General features: G+C 36.8%; 6 protein-coding genes across 15 annotated transcripts in view; 3 read left to right on the forward strand and 3 right to left on the reverse strand.

The window, feature by feature from the left end:
- Window positions 1-12,875, reverse strand: part of LOC111466426 (GDSL esterase/lipase At3g26430-like) — an 18,789-nt gene extending 5,914 nt beyond the window's left edge. The window contains exon 1 of the mRNA XM_023111073.1: window positions 12,860-12,875. The gene's annotated coding sequence lies outside the window, so the exon portion shown is untranslated. The remainder of the gene's footprint in view (window positions 1-12,859) is intronic.
- On the reverse strand, window positions 573-5,265 carry LOC111466423 (protein PECTIC ARABINOGALACTAN SYNTHESIS-RELATED). 2 transcript variants are annotated; one of them, XM_023111067.1, is made up of 11 exons: window positions 4,847-5,264; window positions 4,381-4,431; window positions 4,220-4,310; window positions 4,036-4,112; window positions 3,852-3,940; window positions 3,101-3,220; window positions 2,535-2,651; window positions 2,295-2,438; window positions 2,099-2,222; window positions 1,778-1,969; window positions 573-1,389 (listed from the first exon to the last, which is right to left on the reverse strand). In XM_023111067.1, exons 1-11 carry the CDS (start codon window positions 5,138-5,140, stop codon window positions 1,030-1,032), a joined length of 1,659 nt encoding a protein of 552 aa, XP_022966835.1. In that variant the 5' UTR covers window positions 5,141-5,264; the 3' UTR covers window positions 573-1,029. The 2 variants fall into 2 exon arrangements, with proteins under 2 accessions (XP_022966835.1, XP_022966837.1); XM_023111069.1 differs by lacking the exon at window positions 573-1,389 and having other exon boundaries at window positions 1,859-1,969; window positions 2,087-2,222; window positions 4,847-5,265.
- Window positions 6,715-8,699, forward strand: LOC111466431. Its single transcript, XM_023111078.1, has 2 exons — window positions 6,715-7,085; window positions 8,351-8,699. Exons 1-2 carry the CDS (start codon window positions 6,775-6,777, stop codon window positions 8,358-8,360), a joined length of 321 nt encoding a protein of 106 aa, XP_022966846.1. The 5' UTR covers window positions 6,715-6,774; the 3' UTR covers window positions 8,361-8,699.
- On the forward strand, window positions 9,537-15,738 carry LOC111466422 (coilin-like). Of its 4 annotated transcripts, none has more exons than XR_002714377.1 (14): window positions 9,537-9,918; window positions 10,194-10,258; window positions 10,347-10,532; window positions 11,455-11,694; window positions 12,213-12,279; window positions 12,809-12,880; window positions 13,150-13,279; window positions 13,467-13,510; window positions 13,590-13,799; window positions 14,076-14,147; window positions 14,233-14,382; window positions 14,679-14,835; window positions 14,923-15,477; window positions 15,646-15,738. XR_002714377.1 is itself a non-coding variant. In XM_023111066.1 (13 exons), the coding sequence occupies exons 1-13, from the start codon at window positions 9,736-9,738 to the stop codon at window positions 15,147-15,149; spliced, it is 1,803 nt and encodes a 600-aa protein (XP_022966834.1). In that variant the 5' UTR covers window positions 9,537-9,735; the 3' UTR covers window positions 15,150-15,538. The 4 variants fall into 4 exon arrangements, 1 of the variants encoding a protein (XP_022966834.1); XR_002714379.1 differs by having other exon boundaries at window positions 13,156-13,279; XR_002714378.1 differs by having other exon boundaries at window positions 12,809-12,877.
- On the reverse strand, window positions 15,518-19,251 carry LOC111466418 (protein-tyrosine-phosphatase MKP1-like). Of its 2 annotated transcripts, XM_023111064.1 has the most exons (3): window positions 19,018-19,251; window positions 16,368-18,940; window positions 15,518-15,918 (listed from the first exon to the last, which is right to left on the reverse strand). In XM_023111064.1, the coding sequence occupies exons 2-3, from the start codon at window positions 18,747-18,749 to the stop codon at window positions 15,817-15,819; spliced, it is 2,484 nt and encodes an 827-aa protein (XP_022966832.1). In that variant the 5' UTR covers window positions 18,750-18,940; window positions 19,018-19,251; the 3' UTR covers window positions 15,518-15,816. The 2 variants fall into 2 exon arrangements, with proteins under 2 accessions (XP_022966832.1, XP_022966831.1); XM_023111063.1 differs by lacking the exon at window positions 19,018-19,251 and having other exon boundaries at window positions 16,368-19,003.
- Window positions 19,252-21,960: 2,709 nt separating this feature from the next.
- On the forward strand, window positions 21,961-26,454 carry LOC111466483 (pentatricopeptide repeat-containing protein At1g13040, mitochondrial). Of its 5 annotated transcripts, XR_002714390.1 has the most exons (5): window positions 21,961-22,334; window positions 22,581-23,671; window positions 24,351-24,440; window positions 24,608-24,836; window positions 26,247-26,454. XR_002714390.1 is itself a non-coding variant. In XM_023111148.1 (1 exon), the coding sequence occupies exon 1, from the start codon at window positions 22,073-22,075 to the stop codon at window positions 23,657-23,659; it is 1,587 nt and encodes a 528-aa protein (XP_022966916.1). In that variant the 5' UTR covers window positions 21,961-22,072; the 3' UTR covers window positions 23,660-23,672. The 5 variants fall into 5 exon arrangements, 1 of the variants encoding a protein (XP_022966916.1); XR_002714387.1 differs by having other exon boundaries at window positions 21,961-23,671; XR_002714388.1 differs by having other exon boundaries at window positions 21,961-23,671; window positions 24,619-24,836.
- Window positions 26,455-27,286: the final 832 nt, after the last annotated feature.

Consider the following 27,286-nt stretch of genomic DNA (forward strand, 5'->3'; position numbering starts at 1 on the left):
AAAAAAAAAAAAAAAAAAAAAAAAGCCCTCGCAAAGAAGTTAGATCTTTTGGAATTTATTTATTTTATTTGAATGAGCTGGTCTTTTGAAAACTCAGCATTCCATATTTAGTTTCATATCAAATAATTATTGATACAAAAAGATACCTAAATAGACTTTTCCTTTGTTTTTATCTCATACTTTTCCAATATTGAATTTTAACTAATGATAAATAAATATGGCATAAACTTTATAAGTTATATGAATATGGAATATTAAGTAACTTCATAACCAACCCATTTATTTCTTCTAATATTCATAAAAACTAATAAATATATTTTAAATTAGGAGTTCAGACTTAGGTCTAACAGTTAGTTTTAATTTTAAAAAAATGTTAGAATATGAAAAAGACATACTAAACAACATTAAGAGTTCAGACTTATAACTATAAGACACAAAATTGAAAGTTAACTAATCGGGTCTAGATGCCACAGTCTGAAGGAGCCTTTACGCTATAAACGTCCAACTTTGGCATCAAAACTGAAGACATAACACGCCATGGGTCGAATTCTATAATCGAAAAACATTCTTCCTAGTAGACAAATTTGAAATTGCTATTGTATAAGATGTGAGCAATGACGTTAATCAACATATTTACTAAGAACGAAATCAAATCGAACTACAAACATAAGAAAAAAGAAGAAAGTTAATTGGTTCATGGGGTTGGGGCAGTTCATATAATTCATCCCAGGAGCTGCTTATACGTACCGGATACCCTGGACATTTCAGGTACAAAACCGTCCATACTCCTTCTTAGGGCACAAAACTGCTCATCAAACTTAGTTCTTTCTCTCGTTAAGTATACAAAAAACAGATCCACAAAGATTGGTGTGGTGTGCTCCGAGGGGGCAGTAACTATTCTATTCAATCTCCCATTTCACAATAGCCACACCATTTTCAATTCTGGGAAGAAAAGGAAATAAATGGGGTATTGATGAAAGGAAGGAGATCCTCCAAAACAATCGGGGGTTCAAATCCCACGTGTTTTGATTAAGCTCTGCACATGCATGGGGTGAGGGGATTCTCCCATAGGTCATAGTTGGGAAAGGTCTCTTCCGGTAATCCAGTACGGGTTTGGTGGGTCACAACCACGTCCTCTACGAAAGGGGCCCACCCCATGTATGGGTCTCCAAAGGATTTTGACATTAGCCCTTTGTCTGGTTTTATGGATTTTAGACGGTGGCCCAAATATCTGCGTGCCCCAATTATCAGTTTAGCGAAGTTACCTCCATGGGTCATCACAAACACATCCGACTTCAAGCAGACTAAGAAGTCCAATGCTGCTAAGCTTGTAACGTGCTTCCTGAAGCTATCCAACTCCTCCTTGGTAGCTAACTCTTCCTTCGTCACCTGTTGGTACTCGAAATGAAAATGTCAAAAGCGGGCAATAAAAGGTTTGTATGGTTTGATTTTGAAGCTAAAGAACATGAAAGAAGTCCGGGTTCCTAACCATTAACATGTTGAATGTTGAATGTTGATGTCAATGGAAAGGAAAGATCTCAATTTAGTGGAGAACTTTGAGGCCTCAAGCACACAAAGATTTCATGTTCAAACATAAGTTAAAGAAATTCGTTGGGAAAGATAGCGAACACGTAAAAGATTCTCTATTTTCATATAATTTTCGTACTCTTGGTATCGATCATCCTGTCATTTGTCTACTAAAGTTAAATATTTTAAGCAGTGGTGACACATTTCTCTATGGAAAAGTGAGGTTTCAAAGAGGTCAAAGATGGTTTACCAGATTTGGGAACATGTTCCTTAGTGGTGCCATCCTATTCTGTCCGCCATACACCTGTCCGGATGCAACATAGATTTGAGTTTCCTTTGGATAGCCCATTGCTCTAAGAATTACGGCTACTTCTCCAGGCTCAAGAGGGCACCGTCCTTCCTTTCTTTTCTGCAGGGCCAGTTGCCACAGGTGGGAACCATTCTGCAAACCAAAAAATGCAAATCAAGGACGGATATTGAATGAATGATTTTTCTCTTTTTCATATTTAGTCACCATTGAATATATAGATATATATATATATAAGGAAAAACAAATTACTTTCTAGGTCACCTTATATCTACGTGGCCATTCTTTTTTCCTATACTCTGCCATTTTGACTTTCTCCTCTCTTGTCCCCACAAAGTCACAAAATGACAGTCCAACCATTCCTTTCTCAAACCTCAGATGAAGAGCCCTGTAGACAGATTGCATTACCCAAGAGTCCAATGCATAATTACAGAAACATTCCAGACATAATCATACTTACATATATGGATTTGAGCTGTTTGTGCGACTTCTCATCCTTGAAGCTAATACATCAGCCATGTGCTCTATGTCAGGAAGAAATTTAAGAGCGTGATAGTTTACTCTGCACCTTAGCCTGTTGATTTCTGAAGGAACGTTGTCATACCTGAGACCGGAATACCACAAATATTGATTTGATAGAAATTTCATGCATGAAAAGTGAGTATCCAGATAAACAAAGATAAATTCATTAACAAATTACCCAAGCCGATCAACAAAAGGTTTTAGCGCCATTATTTTCTTCTCTTTTATTCGAGGAAGTACATTGTCAATGTAAAATTGTGCTGGTGCATACTTCGGGATGTTCTTGACTGTCCGTCTGCAATAAACTTTATCCAAGAATCAATGACAATTACAAGTTACTTCTTCCAAGAAGGGATCAAAGTAAAATATGTGAGCAACTTTTCCCACCACAGCCGTGCATTTAGCCAGGTTCTTGGGGGGTGGGGAAAGGGAAAAAAAGAGCTCCCCAAGGAACTAAATTTGAGTGGGAATGGAAGGGAATGTATAGGGAAGCTAAGGTTCGGGGAAGCATCTCCATGTTGTATTAGAATTCTTTGCTAAGTAATTTCCTATCCTTTGTTTATTTTTCAATAAACAAAAGCTCAGACAAAATAAAAAAAAATGACTGATTTTTAAACATATTTTCATGGAAGGAAATAAATTAAAAGTTGTCTATAATCCTCTCAATTCTGTGTGCAGCTAACAAAAGCTATAAAAAAAATCAAACTAGAAAAACCAGCTGCATATTGGAACAAACTGACGAACCTTATACTTGTAAATAGCTCTGATTTGTCCGTAAACCAATCAGGAATATCACGAACAATTTGCACATCATTCTTCAGGTAATTAATGAAATGATCTACATCAAAAATGTCCTCAAATTTCCTGCATTGTTTTCATAATATTGTGAAAGAACACAAAAGATGAAAATTTCAAACACGTGTACTAAAAATTTTAATCAGTTTATCTAAGAGGAGTCGAGGAACTGGACCATAAAGAACACAGATGAATAACTAGCATAAACTAGTTTAGACAATCAACCGCAAAGCCACAGTTCAATAGTAAGGTCCTCTAAGTTTTCTACACTTCTATAAGCTCTTTAACATCCTAACCTTTTTCTGACAACAAACATTACAACCTTAGGCATCCACATCACTAAAATTGTAATTTTTGGTCAGGCAATAAAGCTTGATATAGGTAGAACAATAAAAAAGCTTAAAACTTCTCAAGCAGCAAACCAAAGATACATCGACTTAGGGTGGTTGTAATGACTCGATGAGTTGGCAGAATAATGCCACATTGATCAAAGGGCTTCATTTGGTTCATGATTTTCAAACAATCACAACAATGATAATCGATTCTACAATTATGATTAAGCATTAAGAGTCGAGCAACTTAAGAATAAAACAATCATCGTACAGATATTAGATATAAACAGCAAAAGAGCATTCAAGCAGCTCTATTTTCATATGCAGACACTGAGGATGTAAATGGTTGATAAAAGTACATATCTTACGTTTGGTCCTTCCAGATCTGATCTTGCTTTAAAACTGGCAAAATAAGTGTTGCATTTAGTATTTTAGCCACAGCAACCGCATTGCATATCTGCAAGCAAGAAAAGGATGAAGTTAAATCGAAAAGGGAGAAAGGAAAAAGTGTCTTCACCAATAACATTTTAGTTTGGCAGGAAGATATCTCACAGCAATTCTCTGCTGATTGAGACCGCCTTCAGCATGGATGAATATATAGCCATTTGTTTCATTTTCAGGTGGAAGATCTGTCAAAATCCAAAACCTTTCAAAGCATTTGAAGGGTACAAGAAGAAAGGGAGAGCTAAAGTAGAAAGAATACAGTATATATATTCCCAAAATAAACCAAGGTTACCTATGATTTCAGAATCACGAAGCTCAGCACAAGGCTTCCAGGATGTGGTGGCTGAATAAGGATTCTCCCAGAGTGAAGGACGTTCCTTAACCTGAAGCAACGAATCCATTTGTTTAGAAAATGAAGAAATCGAAAAAAGAAGATATCTCTCGAGAACTTACCGGTGGACAATGAAGAGTAATGCCCTCTTTTTCACACAAGTACGGGGAATTCTACAATAAAAGAAAGACAAATTCAATAATGTCCATCAGCAACTACTTGAACAGTTCAGGAACAAAAAAGAAAACTGTTCAACTATTTGCACATTCCAATTGAAATTTTTAAATCTAGCACCAGAACATCTGCAATCATTCACACATTTCAATCGAGCTTCTTAAATCTAACACCAGGAAATTCGTTAGCTCATTCAGGCATCATAATAAGTAGAAATGCAGTGGATTCCCTCCCTAAAATTTAATGGAAACGGGAGAAATGACATTCCTTCCTCATTATCAATCACATAATTGTTACTACGAATCAGATAACAAAGCATAAATCCTCATGAAATGCTTACTACGAAAGGGACGATAAATAATTAAATCAAAATCCAGCAAGAAATGTAAGGCAAAGAGTCAATGGCGAACTGACCAAACGTTTAATAATCGAGAAAACAGCGATCAAACCACCAGCGACTACTAGAAAGACAAAGAAGAGTGAGATCCTGGAGTTATACGGAGAAACCCTAGCATCGTCGCCAAAGTAAGGGCACAGCGATTGAAAACTGAGCCTGGAGTAATAGCGATCACGGATCGAATGGCGATCGCGATCGTCATCGTCTTCAGACTGGCGGTCGGGGACTAAAGGGGATGAATCTTCGTCCCGCTTCATTGGCGAGGAAGTGGCTCTGTTCCCAAGCGAGGTCGAGTGCCTGAGCTCAACCATGGCTCGCTTCGGAGTAGCCAGAATTGTTCAGTCAGTTGTTTGATCTGGTTGGAGCTTCACTTCGTATCAGTTCGTGTCTCTGTTTTCTGAGGAAGGATTTCCAATGTCCAGGTGCAATCGTGGATATCAGTCGGATCAACAACAAGACCTCCTCGACCCTGAAAGGATAAATGTGAAATTACCCTTTTGACTTCGGGGTATTGTTGTCATTCAACACTCCTGGGATCTACAATTAGTTTAACTCTTTATATGCCCAAAAATTATATTTTTGGTCCCTTAATTTTTAACAATTCTTAACTAAATTAATAAAATTATTCCTTATTCATCCCTTTTTATTAATTCCAATAATACTAATTTTTTAAATTTTAATATATAATTTTTTTTTAATCTAAAAATAATTAATATTTTATTTAAAAAATATTCCTTATATTCGTTTGGTATACACCTTTTTTAGTATATAGTTTTTTTAGAAATAGATTTAAGTCATGTATATAAACGTGGTGGAATTGATTTGAAGGAAGAAAGTCAATAACACCCTCGTCGGAGCGTCGTCGAGAATAGAAAAGAATGTAATGAATTCATATTGACGAGCTCTTCGATTTTGGTGGATGAACCAAATTGAATCAATGACCAAGGAAGAGAACGAGTTCAAGGACAAAAAGGGAATTTTTAAATTTGTCAAAGGATTGGAGGTTGAAGAAGTATGTTTGGGCGCGTGTGGTTGACGCCAGTAAGCGGTTTGATATGCAGGTGAAGGCAAGTGAGCTAGTGTGTTTTTGCCCGTTTGACCCTGATATTCGAGGAGTTAGAGAAGAAATTGGATAACGTTAGGAGCTCATTTGGTTTTAAAAGAAAATACAGACACTTGTAAGTAGTTCTTCGGTTTAGTCCATTTAATTATTACTTATAAGACAAGTATGCTATGAATCAATATTGATATTGTCTTATTCACGTTAGAAAGTAGTCATCGTAATTTAATTGAGACCAAATTAGCATATCAGACACAACAAGGTACTTTTAAGGTTAGCGGGCAATAAAATGCATTTCAGTGTGTTGTTGTATAAGTTTTGCTAGTAGATTCAATATTCTATTTTTATGAGCGTGTTTAGGACACGGTAGTGGTAGAGATGTCCATTTAATCAGTAAATGAAAGGAGCAAAGAAAGATTTTTCATGGCTCTGATATCAAATTGTTGAATACAATTCTATGTAGGAAACACTCGCACTCTTTATTAAAACTAATTGAGAAAAGAATACAAGACACTCGGTAGAATACTATTGTTATTGTTGTTGAGTTTCTTGATTCCTCCAATGATTTGGAAATCACCCATCGTGTTAACTATACCTCAAGAATATCAAACAAACTCTTTCGACACAAGAATTGCAGAGTCAGAAGAAACTCACACACTAATAATCTAAAGAAATCATTTACGATAAATAGAAACAAAGTCGGGATTACCTTTCTTGTTTTCATCCCTAAAATATTAAAATTTAAATTTTTAAAAATTAGATATTTATTATATTTTTTCTTATAAAATATTTTTAAATTTATTATTATTATTATTATTATTTTATGTCAGATGAAACTGGAGAGTGGCCTTGTAAGAACGACAAACTGAGTGGCTAAACCTAGAAATGAACTCGTTGGCGCGGAACATATCGTGCTCCATCAGGTCTTCGATTCACGCCACTGCCTCGCTACATTGCTACCAGCAGCAATGGAGGGGGATCCGAGTGAAGGTACTGAACGGGAATCTTGAACGGGCAATAACATTCTTGCAAAGGAAGATGCAATCGAGCGGAATCGAGAGGCTGATTAAGCGCGAGCAGACTCACCACATCAAGAACTCCGAGAAGCGAGTTTTGGCCCGAAAGAATTTGGAGCGCAAAATTCGATCACAGGACCTTGCTCGCAAGCTTAAAGCCATTCTTATCAAGAAAGTCAGGTATTTGTGGATCCTTCGGAAATCACTTCTACCGTAAATATCTTCGTTCAACAGCTATTGAGTAATCTAAGGATGTATGTGTTTGAATGAATTGTGCATGGATCTTCTTGCTTTGTTTATTTGTTGCTTGCTTATTGTTAGCAATTAGGGACTTCTCGATAATTGAAGAGTGCAAAGAATATCAATCTTCTTTACATTTCTTAGTACAATCAAATGCAACAAGTTTCTACCCGTAGAACTGTAAGAAAATTAGATTTCCTGCCCTAAGCATCAGCAACTTTATTGCTAATGAAAAGATTTGTGTTCTAGAGTAGAGTCAAAATCTGAAGGAAAGATTTGTTGAACATGTAATGAAATTCTTTCTGCAAATTGTTGGGTCGGTAAAATTGGCGATATCAATGATAATCGTCCATCCAGGAAATCCTTTGATGGTCATATATTATAATACATAGCAAATGCATTGCATTTACGTCAAGCTTCAATGGTTATATGTTAGGGTCTTTAGATCTTTAGGTTAAAGAGAATAGAACCAGAGATTTCTAGCATCTTTTAGATCTGCAACAGCTTCTTATTTCCTCAAGTCAAGAGGAGATAACGATCTGGACAAAACTTGAACAGAAAAATATGCATTATTTCCATGAAAGTAGGAAAAATGAGTTTGATTATAACCGCCCAAGCTCACCGCTAGCATATATCGGCTTCTCTGTATTTTCCCTTTCGGCTTTTCCCTCAAGATTTTTAAAATGCATATGTTAGGGAGAGGTTTCCATATCCTTATAAAGAATGTTTCGTTTCCCCCTCCAATCGATGTGGGATCTTATAATCCACCTGCCCCTTCGAGGCCCAACGTTCTCGCTGACACTCGTTTCCCTCTCCAATTGATGTGGAATCTCACAATCCACCCCCTTTGGGGTCTAGCATCCTTGTTGCCACACCGCCCAGTGTCCACTCCCCTTCGGGGCTCAGCGTTCTCGCTAGCACCTCCCAGTGTCTGGCTTTGATACCATAACAGCCAAGTCTATCGCTAGTAGATGTTGTCCTCGTTGGGCTTTCCTCTTAAGATTTTTAAAACGCATCTGCTAGGAAGAGGTTTCCACACCCTTTATAAAGAATGCGTCGTTTCTCTCTCCAACCGATGTGGGATCTTTCATTGATTGAATTAAACGAGGAAATGATTGTAATGAGGTGATATTTTTTTTGTTTTCCCCCTATAATTTCTTTGTATCTTTCTTCTAACTCCAAATTTATCATACGATATGTTGCAGGGGTCTGTGAGCTCGTGACAATAGGTAGGTGGAAAAGAGGGCTCTGCAGTATAGAATTCACATCCATCTTCCTCCTTGGACACGAACTCAGTAGTTACTGATCTCTTTCTTTGAATCTCTTCTTAAACTCCCACTGCCTTTCAACAGTACAATTCAAGTTCCTTTACTCATCTGGAAGGCTCCAATAAGCTGTTTATCGTTCTGTTATTTATTATTTGATCAATTTAGCTGCCTGCTATGTATGGATCCTTGTCTTCCTCCTTGTTCATCTTCCATTCCAAGCAATTTAGTTGGATTCTGTAGAGCTCTACAGTTTGAAGTAGATTAGAAAAATGGCAACCCTGTTGGATGATGAAAGTCCCACATCGGTTAATTTAGGGAATGGTCATGGGTTTATAATCTAAGAATACACTCTCCATTGGTATGAGGCCTTTTGGGAAGCCCAAAGCAAAGCCATGAGAGCTTATGCTCAAAGTGGACAATATCATACCATTGTGGAGAGTCGTGTTCGTCTAACAAACCCTGTAGGCACTCAACTTGTTCCTATCTCATTGTCAGTGATGGATCGCACAGCATGCACATGAAGAGGTTGTCGGTCCTTGAGGTCCACTTTGTTGTTTTAGCTTTAGCTTTGACACATGGAGTATTAATCTTAAACGCATCTGAAAGTATTCAACTAAATTTGGCCTCTTATCTCAAATCGCGCTCCATTTGGTTCGTGAAATTTGTAAACATGGGAATCGAGTTTATTTCATATTTTCACAGATCATGACATTAAATATTGATTTGGGTAAATTATTTAAATTATGCTAATGTTTTTTTTTTTTTTTTTTATAAATTTTGTACCATCGTTCTGATAGTAGTTTATGTTAATACATTTTTTAATTTAACAAAAATAAATTGGCTTCAATGTTCGATGAATGTTATATTGATTAAATTTCTAATATAGTTTATAAATTTTTAATAATCAAATCTGTAACTTCTTAAAATTATTTAACTTTTGTGCATGTTTTTGAACTTTAAAATTAATTAATTTTTTATCGAATTGTTTATGACATTATAAAATTTTAAAAAATTACAGTTTTTTATATATTAAATTATAAATTCTTAAAACTATTTATTAAATAATTAAATTTAATTTACAAAGCCGAACCACCCAACTTATTCAATATGGGCCGGTTCCGGAAATTTTGACGCCAATGGTGCGGCGGGAGCGAGGGACATTGTACAGCGGCTGAACCTTTTACGACCGCCTGTGGCCGCGTGACGACTGACGAGGGACTGACATCCGCAAAGGGGTTTAACAAATTCCAAACTCCCAACCCCATTGTTCCAGTTCCCAGTTCTTCGTTGTTCGCCGCCATTGTTTCTCTCACTGGTGCTTAATGGAGGTTGTGAGACTGCGAATTTTGTTCAAACACAAGGACCTATTGACAGCGTCGCTCTCGGGATTGAGCCGGAGCTGGATTGTCCTTAAATCTCATTTCCGAACTATTTCCGACCTCTCCTCCTACATCCTTTCCGTTTTTCGTCTTCACGATGCTTGCCCCAACGGTCTCATTCTTTCTGTAAGATCTCTTGCTTTGATTGGATTACCTTACTGAACGATTGTTTGTGGATGAAGGTCCTGGAGTGTCTGCTATTGAATTTGCTAGTAGTAGTGTATCATTGGCCTAATGAATTGTCTTTAGAAGTTTACTGTTGAAATTTTCAATTGCTTGTAGAAACGAACATTTGCGCTGGGGAAGGAATGAGTTTCCTCTCATTCTTATCTGATTTTACTTTTCATTGTTTTCACTCTTCATAATGGCGGCAAATTGCCCTAATTTTGGCTTTCTGGTAGATGGATGGCTTTGTGTTACCTCCGTTTGAGTCGGTTGGTATCTTAAAGGATAAGGACATTGTCAGGTTGGTTTGTGAGTGACTTTTGTTTGTGAATTTTCAATTGCTTTTATGTACATTTTTACTGGTAATTAAAAGTTTCTTTGTTGACCAGAGTGAAGAAGAAAAAAAGTACGGCAATCTGTCTCAGTGTTGGTAACAAATTGATCAAAACTGAGGAATTCAGGGAGAGTGGATCAGAGGAAGATGAACTTAAGGCTCCTTTGCCAGTGAAAGCTGCCCCAGTTGAAAAAAAAGTGTCTAAGAAAAGAAAAGCTTCGAAGATAATTCGCAACACAAAGTATGTATATTGCCTGTATCAACTCTGATATTTCTTATGCCTGTTGGAGACTTAGAAATTGGTTTTCTTTTAACAACATTGAGAGAAAATATGATTATCTAGCGTACATTTTGTGTGATGTCCCACATTGGTTGGGAAGGAGAACAAAACACCCTTTATAAGGGTGTGGAAACCTTCCCCTAGCAGGCGTGTTTTAAAGCCTTGAGGAAAAGCCCGAAAGAGAAATCCCAAAGAGGACAATATCGGCTAGCGGTGGATCCGGGGATGTTACAAATGGTATTAGAGCCAGGCAACGGACTATGTGCCAACGAGGAATTTGTTCCCCAAAGGGGGTAGACACGAGACGGTGTGCCAGTAAGGACGCTGGGCCCCAAAGGGCGTGGATTTGGCGGGGTCCCAAATCGATTGGAGAAAGGAAAAAGTGCCAGCGAGGACGTTGGGCCTCGAAGGGGGTGGATTGTAATGTCCCACATTGGTTGAGGAGGAGAACAAAAAACCCTTTATAAGGGTGTGTAAACCTTCCCCTAGCAGACACGCTTTAAAGCCTTGAGAGGAAGCTCGAAAGGAAAAACCCAAAGAGAACAATATCTACTAGCGGTGGATCTGGGGTGTTGCATTTTGTCTGGCTTAGAAGATGGGTACTTGGTCTGCTTGATTCTCCTACTAACAATGTCTATGGAGTTATTATCATTTCTAGCATTACTTCCATGCTTTGATGTTTTTTTAGAACTCTCGTGTTCCATTTTCTTCATAACTGAAGTGTTATACTTTGTTGTCTAACTCCTTTTCTCCTAATGTGCTTATAGATGAATTATTACAACTGGTATATGTACTCGAGTTAATTCCGATTTATCTTTCAGGCTTATAGTTTTTGCAATCAGTTTATTTCTTCTGGTCCTTATTTCTAATTTTAAAATTACAGGAGGAAGAAAAATAATTCTTTCCCTAGTGAAGAATTTCCAACTATCGTAGCAGATGTTCATTACTCTAATGAAATGCATGAAGAAAGAAATCATGTGAAGTCTGACCTCCCACAAAAAGTCATAGGCGGTGAAAATGATTCATCCAGCAGTTCTAGTGCATCTGAATCGGATACATCCAGCAACATTGATATTGATGGAAGAAACAACAATATTATTAAGTCAACTGGGAATGCAAAGAGGTGGTTCCTGCAGCTTTATTATATAATGGCAATGAGCTTTCAATTTTTTTTCTTTTCACATTGATGCCTAATTGTATTGATTAACATAAAATACTTCTGACCTATGGCAACGCAAAACCTCCCAGGCCAACTGAGGAGGGTCGGTAATCTCTCCTTCCTCTCTCTAGGCAATTCTTAAAATGCATAAAACGAAAATAAACGATACTGGAGGTTATATACTACACACTGACCACATCCGCACCCCCCGCCCCACTCCCATCTCAGTGGTCCCCCAGCAATTGCCCACTCTCAAAAACTTGACCCATGCTAACCCGTTGAGTCTGAAATGTCTCTCTTGTCCCTTCTCTGATTAACAGCCACAATCTGTGGCCTAACAGATTTGTCTCATAGATAATGTAACACACTTAAAATGTTTGGACCTCTTTTTTTATTTTTATTTTTTACAATAATGTTGAACCGATTTATTTTTCATCTGCCTGGTTTGTTAGAAAAATGTCTTACAACTCGTGGTTGTTTAGGATTGATCAGATTGGAGTTGGCGGGAAACATATTGAGTTGTCCGACAAAGCTGGTGAAACTCAAAAGGTTTTTATTTATGGGAATTTATTATTACTATCATCATTATAGATATAAGAAATCGTGATTATCTATTAGTAGTTTTTACTATTTTTAATTCTGTTTTTTATTGCACTTGTTCATTATAATTTGTTCGGGATGCAATGATTGTCTGTAATTTGCCTTTGTTATACTCAAGTATTACACCTACAATTATGATACATTTACAGCTGTGCTGGTAGATGTATCAGATCTGATACATTTTGATTTGATGAGAATTTAGAATATTGTTTCTTTGGCTTGCTGTACTTTTTTTGCTATCAAGGTATGAGTCTAGGACGAATGAAGAGATTGAAAAAGAATTTTGACTTTGTTATTTCCTCTTGTTGGAATTTGGCAATATTTTGTAACTAGATCCATCCAAGGATTTTAAATTCTTCTTTCAGAAAATTAGTATTAAAGATTCAATTGTCTTTATCATTTATTCTATTTTGGTTGTTGAATTTTCAGTCATGTACTCTCTCTCTCTCTTTCTTGTGTTCTTTTCTTTTCTTGTCAGGGTCCTAGTAGAAGTTCTCGTTGTAAAAAGGCAAAAAGGCATTGGTTGAGGGAAAGAGCTCAAAATGAGGAGGTATATTGACGCCGTAAATGGCATTGTTTATTGTATCTTGTCATGGGGGTATAAATTCCATCTTTACTTAAAATTTCTACCATGTATCAATTCTTTATTCTATCATTTTGAATGCGTAAAGCTAAAGTTCTACCAGGTCTCATCATACATATATTTCAGTGTTTATGTCCTGAACTGACAAATATGCTCGTGTAAAGTTAGAATTTGCATTGACAAATATGCACATTATTGTATTGAGGTGTGGTCACCTGATTCCTTTATTTTTGTAGCAACAGCAGCTGTTATTGGAAACAAGTATTGATCAAGGACCTAGTCAGAATGATGATGCTGATATGGATGATGACACTGTTCCTGTGGTAGTTAAGCCGGGACATATTCGCTTTGAGCCATTTGGAAAAGGTCTGATGATTTCTTTCTATTTTAGAAACAGTGTGCTTGTGCATTGGTGGGAACAGTATTTTCTGAGGCTCAAAAGGGGTGGGAAAGTGTCTTGCACAGGCTTGCCCGTTGTATTTGTTTGATTTTATATTTTTACAATATGGATCTCACAATTATGAATTCCCTGGTTTCTCTTATATCATTACAGTGGCTGCGGATCAGACTGAAAAACAACCAAAACACTTCCCTATGGTATCCATACTGTTCCATTGTCTTATGCCGCCTCTTGAAGTTCACAGTAGCCAATTATTATTGTTTTGTTATGCTTTAGGAGACATTACACTGGAATGGCATAACCAACAAGAAGGGTCAGAAATGGGGCAAAGAGAAAACTTCATCTTGGAATAGGAACAATTCTAACAATCGTACAGGCGAACCTCTTCAGTTGCCTACTACTGAAGCTGAGCCACATACAATTTCAGCACCTGTAGTTGGTCCCATAAATTTTGATGAACTTGGACCGTGCAGTGGCTTGCCTCAGGTTTGGCTTCCACAGTTTGATTCATCCGCTTGCTTTATTACGTTTTTAGTTGGGCATGAATGGCTTGCAAAGTGGAAGGATCAAGTCATGTTAACAGTTTCCATCAAATTAAATGTTTATCATTTCCCAAGTCTTTAACTTTTTCTTTAGGGCCAATTTCATAAGTCACAAAGTTTATATAGAATTTTATAGAGGCAGCAACAGGTGTTACCTATGTAGTTATAGTATTAATTATTAAATTTATTCTATATATAATTTGTGTTTTACTTATTGCAGAAAGGTGATGTAGTTGCATATCGTTTGATTGAGTTATCATCAACCTGGACACCTGAGATTTCCTCCTTCCGAGTAAAATTCGTCTTCACTGAAATTTCCTGTCAGATTCCCTATTTCCACAGCCTGTATGTTATTCTATTTCTTTTTCTTGTTTCAGGCTGGTAAAGTATCATGGTACGACATTGAATCCAATCGAATTATGCTAAATCCAGTTCCAGAATACCCATTACCTGTTAAAAAGGAGATGGACGAGGATTCTGCATTACACTTAGATTCAACCCCATATGGTGAAAATGGCTCTTTAAAGGTATTAGTGCCAAGCAGTCTTTGGTTTGCCATCATCCAAATCATTTTTTCTCTCCAATTTGTCACATAGTAAAGTTATTTTATGTATATATATATATGTATATATGTATATGTATATATGTATATGTGTATATATATATAATATACAAGAACTACCGGACTATAGTTTATGTTCACCTGTTTTCTTTGTAAGCTATATTATAGTTATCTATAGGAACTACTAATTGATACACATACATGCCTAATCTGTTGCTTATCCTTGATTACAACGAACTGATAAATAGAGGTCTTCAACAGATAGATTTTGCCTCTCTTGTTGATCTTCGGCTTATCAGGCAAGGAAGCTTGGATTCTTCAAAAACTATGGTTAACCAGGAAAACACTTCTGCTAAACAAAGTGCAGAAAGTTCCAAATTCGCCCATGGCATTGGAAATGCCAACGACACTAAACAAGGTATCCATTATAGTTTGTAGCCATAGTAGGATTAGTTTACTGGGAGCTGGTTACGTTTAATGGGCTTATTTTATAATTGGTCTTCAGGTAATGGAAAAGTAAGTGCGTGGGATGAAATCAGCGAGGCTCTGAGTGCAAAGAAAGCGGAACTTTCTAAGAATGATGGTTGGAATCGAGAAGAAAGTTCAGGAAGGAGGCCAGATGGTAGGAATCAAGAAGAAAGTTCAGGAAAGAGATCAAGGTCCTGTAGGGCACTCAGAGGCAGCGCCCTTGGTCCAACAGTGGGTCTATTAAGAGCTCGTAACGAAATCTAAGAAAAATCTCCTGGGTCCAAACATTTTCCCTGTATTTTTGATGCTCAGAAGTCAGAAGACACGCTCTTGTATAGTTTGGAATCTGCAGGTGTTAATTTACTGTGATGGTGCTGCCTTCTACCGTCAAGCTCAGACTCGTTAGTGAACTTCGGTTATGGCATTTTTTGGTTGGAATTAGGTGACAATAGGATTGCATGCCAGACCAACTAGACGTCCTGCACTGCCAAATCTATGTAAGCTGTTGATGATGGAGCTTCCAAGGATGTTATCTGTAGTTTTGTCACAATGGAAAGCATCTCTCTCAAATTATAAATGCATGGGAATTTCGGTAGCTCCAACATTTATATCTCGTGAAACTATTTAAATATTCTAATTAGAAATTTATCTTATTCAGTGTTTAAAAAATAGCATCTGAAATTTTCCCTCGACAACAAAGGGAACTAATCGCAAGTCTAATTGAATTTTTTAATCTAACTTCTACTTTCTTCAAAAGCAGGTGAAATCACTGATTACTCTGTAAAACTCAGACTATTGATGGCGTTTTTTTCTATACATGATCTCTGGAGGATTGGATTCTCTACGTATATATATACATCTCACAAGCAGCTCACATCAGTTCTGCCGTGGATGCCAGTTTACCTTTTGGAAGGCCTTCCGCTACAGTCCATCAAGTCTTCACCGACCACAGATCAACACATTCTGTTTTTTGAGGTAATGAATTGCTTATATGTGCAAGGAACTTCTCTGGCTCCTCTCCTTCTCTTATTATCTGCACACATAGGATACTCCACAAAATGAGCTAAGGTACATACTTTCAAAATAACATCAAAAGCAAAACTGTTCAAAACATGGAATTTGAGAGTTAAATGACGATTAATCTACTAAGCTCATGTTGAATGATATGGCTACTAGTATAGAAATCCCAATATTTAGCAAGTCATGTAGAGGTTTTAGGTGTCACCCTCCAAGTTGCCTTCTATTGTGAGTTATACAAATAGATGGACTTGCTTTACTAGCAAATAAAACAGAGAAAGGATGTGTCATTAGAAATTTACTATAAGCATGTAATATACACTTTTGAGATCCTCTGTTTCTAGGAAAACATTTTCCTCTCAGAAATAACATATAAGATTGTCTCCCATTAGCTACTCAGTCTAGCATGTTGAGCACACTATTTTCTCCATGAGAAAAGAACTTCTGAAATAATTGTTTACGTACCTCTATTTGGGTATCTCTAGGAATTCCCTTATTATTAATGAATATATGTCCGATCATCTCCCAGTGAAGATGTCCATCTTCATTGTCGTCGCTCATTAGTTGACCATCATCGTTTTTATGCAAAACTTTACTCCCCAGCCAGATAAATAAGTTGTTATAGCCGTTTGAATCCAAATTTGTATCTGGAGCAAACAATATATACACTGATCTAGAATTGAGATTCCCGAATTGATTGATCTCCACTGTATTCATTGAAGGCCACTGGTAAAAGATTGGAGTTTCTGCTTCTGCAAACTTGTATTCTAATTCAGTGCAAGCCCCAAATCTATCAATGTCCAAATTTATATCTTTACTACTGCTTTTATTCTTGGATTGGCTGCACCCTGCTATCTCCAATGCATCGTCGTCTAAGTTGAGCAAAGAAAATGATGATGACCGAACTATTTTCCTCTGAACCTTGCAGGCTTCTTCAATGGAAGGCAGCAACATCCCAGGTGGAGGATGACTCCCTCGACGCTCTGCAATTGAAGGGGAGGCTCCTCTTGATTTCAAATTCGTGTTTCCTGCCCTTAACATGGGATAAGAGGGAAAGGACTCTACAAAGATAGGATGAGTTTCTTTGTGGTGTAAACAAAAATTATCTATGATGGAAGAGTTTTTAACAGCTGGATGTACTGAATCCATGTCGGATGGTGATGGTTGCCGAGAAGACATATAAGATAAGTCGGACCAATTAGACGATGATGGTGAAAAGGTAAATGAACTCGAGTTATCAGATGTAGAAGGAGAGAGTGAAGGGGATTTGGTGCCGAACTTTGGACTAGGCCCTCCTTGAAAACTCGAAAATGAATCGGGTGATCCCAGAGGATGAATCGGTAACGATAAAGGATCGTCTGGGATCGATCTAGCCTTCGAATTTTCTACTTCCTGATCCAAGCTACCAGCTGGAAAACAGTCAAAAGATTCAGGTGAGTCACACAAATAGGCTGTGGGTGAAAGTGGTGGAGATGCAAGGTCAATTGAAGAAACAGGTGCATTTGGATCTTCATCAATATTTGCAGTCGTCATGTCCATATCATCAAATGCTCCTTTAGTATCACAATCCAATTCTGAAAAGGATGTCGCAATATCTTCTGTAGTTTCGTTTTCGATCTTCCTTTTGGTCTTGTCCCACCCATTTTGTCTAACGGGAAGGTAATTTTCCGAATCGGTATTAGATATATCGAAAGGTGGAACAACCCCACCCGAAATCGCCCTGTGAAAAATTTCGAAATCTGGATTATACTCCTCAACCTTCTTCCGAACTTGCCCTTTGGAATTATCAGCCAAATTTTGGCCATCCATCAAAGCTTTCCAAAATCCCAATGGTTCATCACCTTCTTTGATGCTAAGTATGGGGCCTTTTGCCTTTTCGTATCGAATGATCTGCGACGCTGCTGTCTTAGCCGAGTTCAACATCACAGAGTCGCACTTCTCCCCCTCCCAGACATAGACAGCTGAAGGAACGTGCACGACAAATGCCCCACGAGAATCAAGCCCTTGAACAGTCGGAGTGTTCAACATCTTAGGTACAAGATGAAGTGGATCATAAGATGAATGAGGAGCCATCCTATACATCCTCAAAGTCGAATCCGGGCTAGCAGGCAGGGCATGTACTCGCTTCTGGCACTGCAATAATTGACAAGCAAACCCCAAGTTCGGATTAGCCACCCCTCGAGCAGCTTTTACCGATTGAAGAGCATCCTGAAAGCTCCGACCTTCCTTCCACATAAGGTATGCTATTACAAGAGAAGTCGACCGAGATACTCCTTGAAAACAATGCACGAAAACCCGACCACCGTGCTCACAAACATCTTCAAAGTAATCAAATACATCATAGAGAATGCTAGTAATATCCTCTGAAGGAGTATCTTTCAACCAAAGAGTTTTGTAAACAAATTCACCCTTGAAATACTCAGGACACACAAACCCAACACAATTCAACACATGAGTGATCCCATTCTGCCTCAAAACCTCTCGATTCTTAGCCACAGAATCACTCCCTAAGTACACATGATCAAGAATTTTGGAGCATTTCTTATCAAAAAACGCAAGTTTATCCTTCTTAAACTCAAATTCCGTCGTAGGCTTATTATCAACAACCTCTCTCGGAGTTTCTGGGTTTGGCCAAACGCCAAGATCATCACAACCCGCCGGTGGCCACTCCTCAACATTCCGGCGACTGATTGAAAGTGGCTGCAACGGTGGCAAACATAACCGAGCTTTATTACTATTAGACACTAAGCTCCGATTATCACGGGGCTTCGACGGTGACCGGTCCGACCACGAAACTGACCGGAAAAACATGTTACGAGTACAACCGGCCACCCTCTTTTCATCCATCTCAAAAACTCTATAATACCCACTTAGCTCGTATCCATTTGAGGCTTATTCCTAGAGAAATTAGGGACAGAACAAGAACAATCGCCCACTTTCTCTCTCTAGAACTGTTGAATTCGCTGCCCAGATAGTCAAATGGAGAGAAGCAAAATCAAGATTCGACCCAGTTCATCAAATTCCACGACGAGCAATTCCTGGACAATAATTGAAAATCAAACAGACAATTTTCGAATGGAACAGGAAAAAACATGAAGGAAACTGGATGACTTACTTGAAGAATCGAAAAACCTTGGGGCTTCGAATAGAAAAGTTGCAGAGCTTTGACACTTAGAGCAAACAAAACCAGAAATTGACGTCTTAGAAGCACAAATTGGACCAAGCCAATGGCAAGAAATTGCTTTGGCTTTGTAGAGAGAGAAAGAGGGGAGAGAGAGAGAGAGAGTCAAACCGCCACGTCGGTGTTGGATGGTCAGACAATGCATGCATGTCAAGTCTTGTGATGCCATTTATTATTGTTTTTATTTATTTATATAAAAAAAAAAACAAAAAAAAAACGAAAGAGAACAAATAAATAATAATGGAACTATTAATCAAGAAATTCAATACGTGAGGGAGCTACACTATGTTTACCCGGCTCTTCAGGTTTCCCTTTTTGACCCCTACACGTGGCAGATTCTAGTTGGTGGTCAAGATTGTTTACCAACCTCTACTTGACGGTTGCTTTGACAGAAAAAAACATGGTTGGTAATTTAATCTCTCTATTTTTTCTTATTTTTGTATAATTTTTTTTTCATGTGAATTAAATTATTTAATTTTAAAGAAACTTTTCCTTATATAAATACCTAATTTTGTAACAAGACGTTTGTATAAAGTTGTTAAGGATATTTAGTAATAAATTATAGTTTACCATATATATTATATTTGATATTTTATTATAAGGCAAATATCTAATATTTGCCTTATTATCATAGGTATCTTTCCATTTATTGTTATTTTCATTTATTACTATTTTCATATCCTTGTAATTTATTTGATTATAAATAAGATAACTTTCACACCATTTAGGTGTGGTGGATTAATCAAACATTCACAAAAGTCTACTGTTTTTGCACGAAGAAATATCTTTATGCTAAATTGTGTATTACATTTATAGTATTTTAAATTAACAAAAATTAAAATACAAAATAAAAAATAATTAATAGCATTTCACACGTCATCTTCAAAAAAGTACCCAATATTTTATTTTTGTCAAAATTTGAAATTCAATGATATCTAAGAATGGAATTATTTTATTATATCATATAGAAAATTTCTATGGATTTCGTAACCTAATTACTGTCACAGATATTTTTTGGGAAATAGATAAAAAATAAAATAAATTAAATTAAATAATATAATGATTTTGAATAATGGGTCTCATAGAAAGTTTGGTTAATAATATAATATTAGGAGACAGTTAATTTTTTTTTTGGTTTTTTTAATTATAATTATTTTTTACAACGTTTTGGATAAATTTTTTAGAAATAATTATTTTATTTTAATAATTCAGCTGTAATTGATATGTACTATTTTATCGTAAGATTTAATTATATTTATTGAACTTTACGATAAAAAATAAATAAATTTTTATATAATAATTTATTACCATTCTTTTTAATTGAATGGAAAATATGAGATGATGACGTGTATAAGATGCCAAATATTAAATATTTAAAGAAAATTTTGTTTGACCAAACAAATAATTGGAATTTATTAATCTAATTTCATAATTTTTCCATTTTTGGAAAACCATAATAATAATAGATGCTTTGACAATGTAATCCTAGAGATGGAATAGAAATTACCTAACTATCCTTGGTTGATGGTTGTGAGGTAGGGGTATTTTTGTACTTTGATCAACTTTGACCGTGTTCGTAAAATCTACTTGAATATTAAAATAGTTGGGCCCTAAATGGGCCGTTTGAGGAGACATTGGGCCCAAATGATGTTGGGCCATGTACGGGGAGAATCCGGCCCAGACAGATAAAAACAATAGCAAGTGGGAATGTAGTGGGAGCTTGAATGCTACAGTAGCCATTGTTGTAATGCAAAGGGACAAAAGGAGGCCCACTGATCTATACACAATAGTGCTTTTGTTTAGGAAGATCTCTCGTAATCAATAAGTCTACCACTAGCAGATATTGTCCGCTTTGACCTATTACGTGTCAGAAAGAAGTTTTTACATCCTTTTAAGGAATGTTTCGTTCTCCTCTTCAATCCATTTCTCTTAGACGCCCCATGTCCTCAGTAGCACACAACTCCCGTGTTTGACTTTGATATCATTTGTAACAGCTTAAAACCATTACTAGTAGATATTGTCTGCTTTGATCCACTACGTAACACCATCAGCTTCATTGTTTTAAAACACGTTTGCTAGGGAGAGAATTCTGCACCTTTATAAAGAATGTTTCGTTTTCCTCCTCAACCGTTTGAGATCTTACAATCCACCCCTCTTAGACGTCCAACGTCCTTGCTAGCACACTGCCCTCGTGTTTTGCTCTGATACTATTTGTAACAGTTCAATATCATCGCTAGTAGATATTGTCCGTTTTGGCCTGTTACATAATGTTGTCAATCTCACAATTTTAGAACACGTTTGTTAGGGAGAGGATTTCACACCTTATAAGGAATACTTCGTTCTTCTCTCTAATTGATGTTGAATCTCACAAACCCAATAACTTCTACGAAGAATTTGGCACAAAGGAGGCTCGAGAATTTTTATAAGGCAAGGGCTTATGAATGGTGGTAAATAAAAGGCGTTTTCTGGTCTCCTTGAGTCAGATGGTACTTTTGTGGGTCGAATTGACTTCGGTGTAATCTCTTTAACGTTTTATTTTATACTTTTAAACATGATTTTTTAAATCATTAAAATTAATTCAAAATGTATTAAATAAATACTTAAAAAATAATTTTAAAATTTTAAAATTTTAAAATTACTTCCGTAACAAATATTAATAAATAGAATATATCAAAATGACGTCCGAAAAATTTGGAGCCCATTGATCGACTACAATCCACAAAGATGAATTGGGCCCCCAAAGTTGGAGCCCATTGTTTAAACTTATTGGGCCTGAAAAGCTGAGTCCATTATAATCCACCAAAACGAATTGGGCCTCCGAATAAAGGCCCATTCTTTGTGAATGTCAATCGCTCAAGCACTTCCCCAAAGCTGCTACTCCGCCATCGCCAAGTTCCTTCGCCATCGTTCAACTGAGCGTTCATCTCTCTTTCACAACGGTCAAACAGTTTCGAGCTTCTGCAAATTCGGCTCCAATGGATACTTGTGAATGCTTCAGCATTGTCTTGCTTTAGCATTCCGACTGACATGCATTGATATGTATCACAGCGTAAACCGCCTCGTCTTTCGAGCTAGTATCACCAAGTGTGTCAAGGTTGGTTTAATTGATGAAGCTATCAGGATATTCGATGAAATGACTCAATCGAATTGCCCTGTAACGAGCAGAGACTACAATCGCTTTATTGGAGTTCTGATTAGCCGCTCGCGTTTCGATTTGGCCGAAAGTTATTACTCGAGAATGATACCTCAAGGTTTTTCTCTTACGCCATTTACTTACTCTAGGTTCATTTCTGCTTTGTGTGAAGTTAAGAATTTCGGCCTCATAGCTAGGCTGTTAGAAGATATGAATAAGCTTGGCTATATTCCTGACATCTGGGCTTTTAATATATATTTGAATCTCTTATTCCGTGAAAACTTTTTAGAATTGGCTTTAGAGTTTTTTAACGAAATGGTTTCGAAAGGAAGGGAACCTGATGTTGTAACATACACCATAATAGTTGATAGATTGTGCAAAGCCAAGCAATATGGCCAAGCTGTGGAGTTTTGGCGTTTTATGGTTCAGAAGGGGATTAGTCCAGACATGAAAGCCTGTACGGCTCTTGTTGTTGGGCTCTGCGATGGTGGGAAAGTTGATTTAGCATATGAACTTATGGTTGGTAAAATGAAGGGTCAGACGAAGTTCAACAATTTGATTTATAATTCTCTGATTAGTGGGTTTTGTAAAGCTGGGAGGATCTCTAAGGCACTGGCCCTCAAGTCATTTATGAGTAATAATGGTTGTGAGCCAGATTTGGTTACCTACAATATTTTGCTGAATTTTTTTTGCGATGGGCTTATGTTGGAGGATGCAGGGGAGTCGATGAAGAAGATGGAGAGGATAGGAATGGAGCCTGATGTGTACAGTTACAACCAACTTCTTAAGGGTCTTTGCAAGGCTAATCGGCTGGATAAAGCATATAGATTGATGAATAAAATGTGGGAGAAAGGGTTGTGTGACACTGTTTCATACAACACTTTGATAAGTGCACTATGCAAAGCATTGGCAACTAGAAAGGCATACAAGCTATTTGAGGAAATGGGCCAGAAAGGTATTGCTCCAGATGTGGGAACATTTGCAACTCTTATAAAAGCTTTTCTTAGAGAAGGAAGCTCCCATATAGCTAAGAGACTTCTTCATAAGATGACCGAGACAATTCTGTTACCTGATCACATATTTTATACAACGGTCATAGATTACCTTTGTAAGACGGGGAAGATTGAGATGGCTCAAGGCGTCTTTCATGACATGATAGAGATAGGAATCTCCCCTGATGTGGTTTCATATAATGCTCTTATAAATGGGCTTTGCAAGGCCTTTAAAGTTCATGAGGCCATGTTACTGTATGAAGAAATGCAAATGAGAGGATGCTATCCTGACGAGGTAACTTTCAAACTGATAATTGGAGGACTTTTACGAGAAAAGAATCTTCCTTTAGCTTGTCAGGTCTGGGATCAGATGATGGAGAAGGGCTATACGCTTGACAGATTTCTATCCGAGGCTCTTATCAATGCCATTCAGTCGAGGGATGCTGGTTAACCATGGAACTAGGTTGTACTCTATCCTTCCTTTATATTTTCCTTGTCTTAGTTGCCATGTCTTAAAAGTAGCTCCCAATTCTTAAATACTATGTTGCCTGATTCTATGTGTATTGACGTGATAAAAACTTGATGACGGTTATCAAATTTTTGTGTGATCTAATTCGTGACCGTTATCAAGTATATGGAGCCATGGCTGTCTTTCTTTTGCCTGAACGTTCTTTCATCCATACAAATTTCATATGCCTAGTGGTTTGTTGAGACATTGGCATGGGGGATGCATAATTGACTTCACCCTTATGATGTTGGTATTGATAGAGAAATTGATACGTGAAGGGTATCCCCTTAATTTCTGTCCTTTATTCAAGGAACTTAATGGCTTAATAATTTGCTGAACTTGCGAGCTTTTCTAGAACTCCATCCTATGTTAGAGTCGCCAGTTTTTTTTTCCTTAATCTTAACCTTTTTTTGTGTTCTTCTTAACATATCCTTGTATGTAATCCTAATCAGCTAAGAGCATCATTACCCTTTTCCCCAGTCTACATTTACTTAATTGGTCGTATTTGGAATGAAGATAAGTGAACTTGTGAGAAACTGAATGTTTTCTCCCTTATCTTTGAATGCTACTGAAACAAACTTTTGAGTAGAACAATGATGCGAGATTTGACTCGGTTAAGTAATTATTTGTGCAGGAAACAAATAAGCCTCTTAAAGATATAAATCACATTTTGATACGACTGTTCATCCGTGGGATCCCTGGAAGATCCTTTGGCAATTGCGAGGTTAGCCACTTTATTTTCTTCCATATGCACTCTAATCTTGTATTTCTAAAATCAGTGGGGCATTTTTCCGCTATCAAGGTGCATATTTCACGTTCATCAAAGCATAGTCAATATGGAATCTGAAGTTTGTATGTAATAATAAAAGATTCAATCTTTCTTTCTTGGAGGCTTGGACCAGCTCTTTGACTTCTGGTGCTCCATTCCGTGTTTGCATACATATACATCCATCTAATCCATTGGAGTTTTCAAGAGGGATTTGGTTATAATTGTACAATAGACATGGAGGCGCTTAGCTTTCCAGGCATTGCACCTGTCTTGGAGAAATTTCCCTTCTGATACAGTGTCCAAATTTCTTATACGACCCTATCTTCGGATCGTGCTCATTGCAAAAGTCAGGTATTGTCGTTGCTATTCATTAGATTGAAGCTTTGTTATTCCATTCACGATCATATGGAGGAGGAACTCCCGATCATATCACTAGTGTTTCTGTGCCTAGCTAATGAAAAATCAAATGTCTGAAAGAAATATTTCAAATGCATCTTGCAGAATCACATCTCCAAAAAAAAAAAAGAAAAAAAGAAAAAAAGAAAAAAAATTGATCTAAGTCTTCCTCTGCCTTCCGAGAATACAACAAAATGGGTCAACTAACCATGACATTTTTTCTCGCGAGTCGATCGATAGTATTAGCTCGGCCATGTAAAACTTGCCATATAAATATCTTCACTTTCCTCAGAATCCTAACTCTCCATAGAGAAGGAAAAACCTTCTCACATAAGGATTCTACAAGCTACAAAAATGGATTTGCAAGAAAAACCCTCCATTGGGTTGGGAGGACTCTACACTTAGAACATCCTTTTTCCCAAAGCTTAAAACGACCTCTCCAAGAAAGACCAAGAGAGAGACAACTTCTGTTGCTTCCCTATTGGTCTAAGAGTGACAAAACTCGAACGAAATGGAAATTGAGCTCCCCTACTAAACCAAAAATTCAGACACCTCACGATTTTGGATGGAAGACAAATGATAGAGACGAGGGAACACCCATTGATCTTACCACAAATATGTTTCCTTCTCCCCACCACTCAATGAACCAAATGAGAGAAAGATGGGAGCTCAAACAAGATAGCCCTCCATAGATTCCAGTAACTGCCTTTAACCCCACTCGACAACCATTCAAGGACCAAATTGCTTGCAATAATCCTGAGCCAGATAGATCGGGTTCAAGAGTGAAATGCAAAAGCCATTTTGCTAACAAAGCTTTGTTATGAGTCCTTAAACTTTTTATTTCTAAACTCTCGAAGTAAACCGACTTCTCAATGACCTCCCACCTAACCAAGTGTGACCCTTTTCCTTCTTCCACCTCTTCCCAAAGGAAACTACATATAAGCTTCTCAATATTCTTACAAACCATGTATGGAGCTCTAAAAAGGGAGAAATGAAGCTTGCTAGATTGAAACTTGTTGAACAAAACCTTATACTTCTTAGATTGAAGCTTGTTGAACACAAAACATCATCACTTCGTCGATATGAAATGTATGTCTGTGATCTCATATTATGGATTACATTATTTAGTTACATAATGGAAGGAGCATTCTATTTGTAGAAGGTTGCACTTAGTCTAATATATATATATATACTGTAGAAGGTTGCATGGTCATGTCTGTATCTGTCTGATGTGAACATGATGCTGTTGTACCATTTTCCCTCGGGTTATTCTCACTGCTATGTTTTTTTTTTCTTTTTCACAAAAACAAAAGGTCTAGCTTGTAATATATTGTCTCTTATTTATTTATTTTCCTTCTAAACTAGGACTAGGAAGCCCTGCTTAGCATCGAAAACTACCGGGATCGAGGATTGTATTTCTCATCACATTGATGGCATAAGAACGAACACGTTCAAGGCAATGTGAGTTTGTGTAATTTTAGTTAGCCAAAATTTTGCACGAAAAGTTGATGTGTGTTAATATACGCTAGAGTTGTTCATAAACTGTCTAGATATCATGTAACTGCAATAAAAATCCATGGATTTGCAAAAGACAGAGTGGTGAATCACAGGAAAGATAGAAGTCCAATTGAGAAAGTTGGATTCAATATAGAGATACCTTGCCCTCGCTTCAATTTGCAGAAGAAAAATAAAATAAAATGAATAAATAGACTCTTCCAGGTTCATTGGTGATTATTTTAAATGATGAAATTTCATCTTTTTGTCAGAATTGTTTTTTTTTTTCAAAAACATTTTTTCTTTTCTTTCTTTATTTAATCTTTTGATTAATTGACCGAAAACATATGTTTTAGGAAGTTCGTCTTAAGAGTCTCCAAAAATAAAATTCATTAACTTTGAAAAAATTTTGTGAATTAAACTAATAAATTAATTTAAATAATATGTTTTTGGCTAGTATACAATTATTTATACAATGTTTATTTTATTTTTATTTAATTTCTAATAATTCTTAAACAAAATTTTAATTATTTGAAGGATATATTATAAAAAAATTTATTTAAATGGAAGGGTAAATCTTAACTAAAGATGAATATTTTAATTTAATAAAAATAAACCATTCAAACAATCCAAATCAATAAAACTTTTAAAAAAAATAGAATATTTTCCCTCATCTTATGATCCATCTCTTAGGAACTTGTGTCCTCGCTTTCACACCGATCGATGTCTGATTTTTCATCTTCAACTTGTGGGATTTCATGATCCACCTCTTAGAAGCTCGTGTCCTCGCCATCACACCGATTGATGTTTGACTTTGATATCATTTGTAACAGTCTAAGCCCATCGCTAGCAGATATTGTCCACTTTAGTCTGTTATGTATTGCCGAGCCTCACAATTTTAAAACGTATCA

The sequence above is a fragment of the Cucurbita maxima genome, unplaced genomic scaffold (assembly GCF_002738345.1).
Source record: "Cucurbita maxima cultivar Rimu unplaced genomic scaffold, Cmax_1.0 Cma_Scf00031, whole genome shotgun sequence".
Lineage (NCBI taxonomy): Eukaryota > Viridiplantae > Streptophyta > Magnoliopsida > Cucurbitales > Cucurbitaceae > Cucurbita > Cucurbita maxima.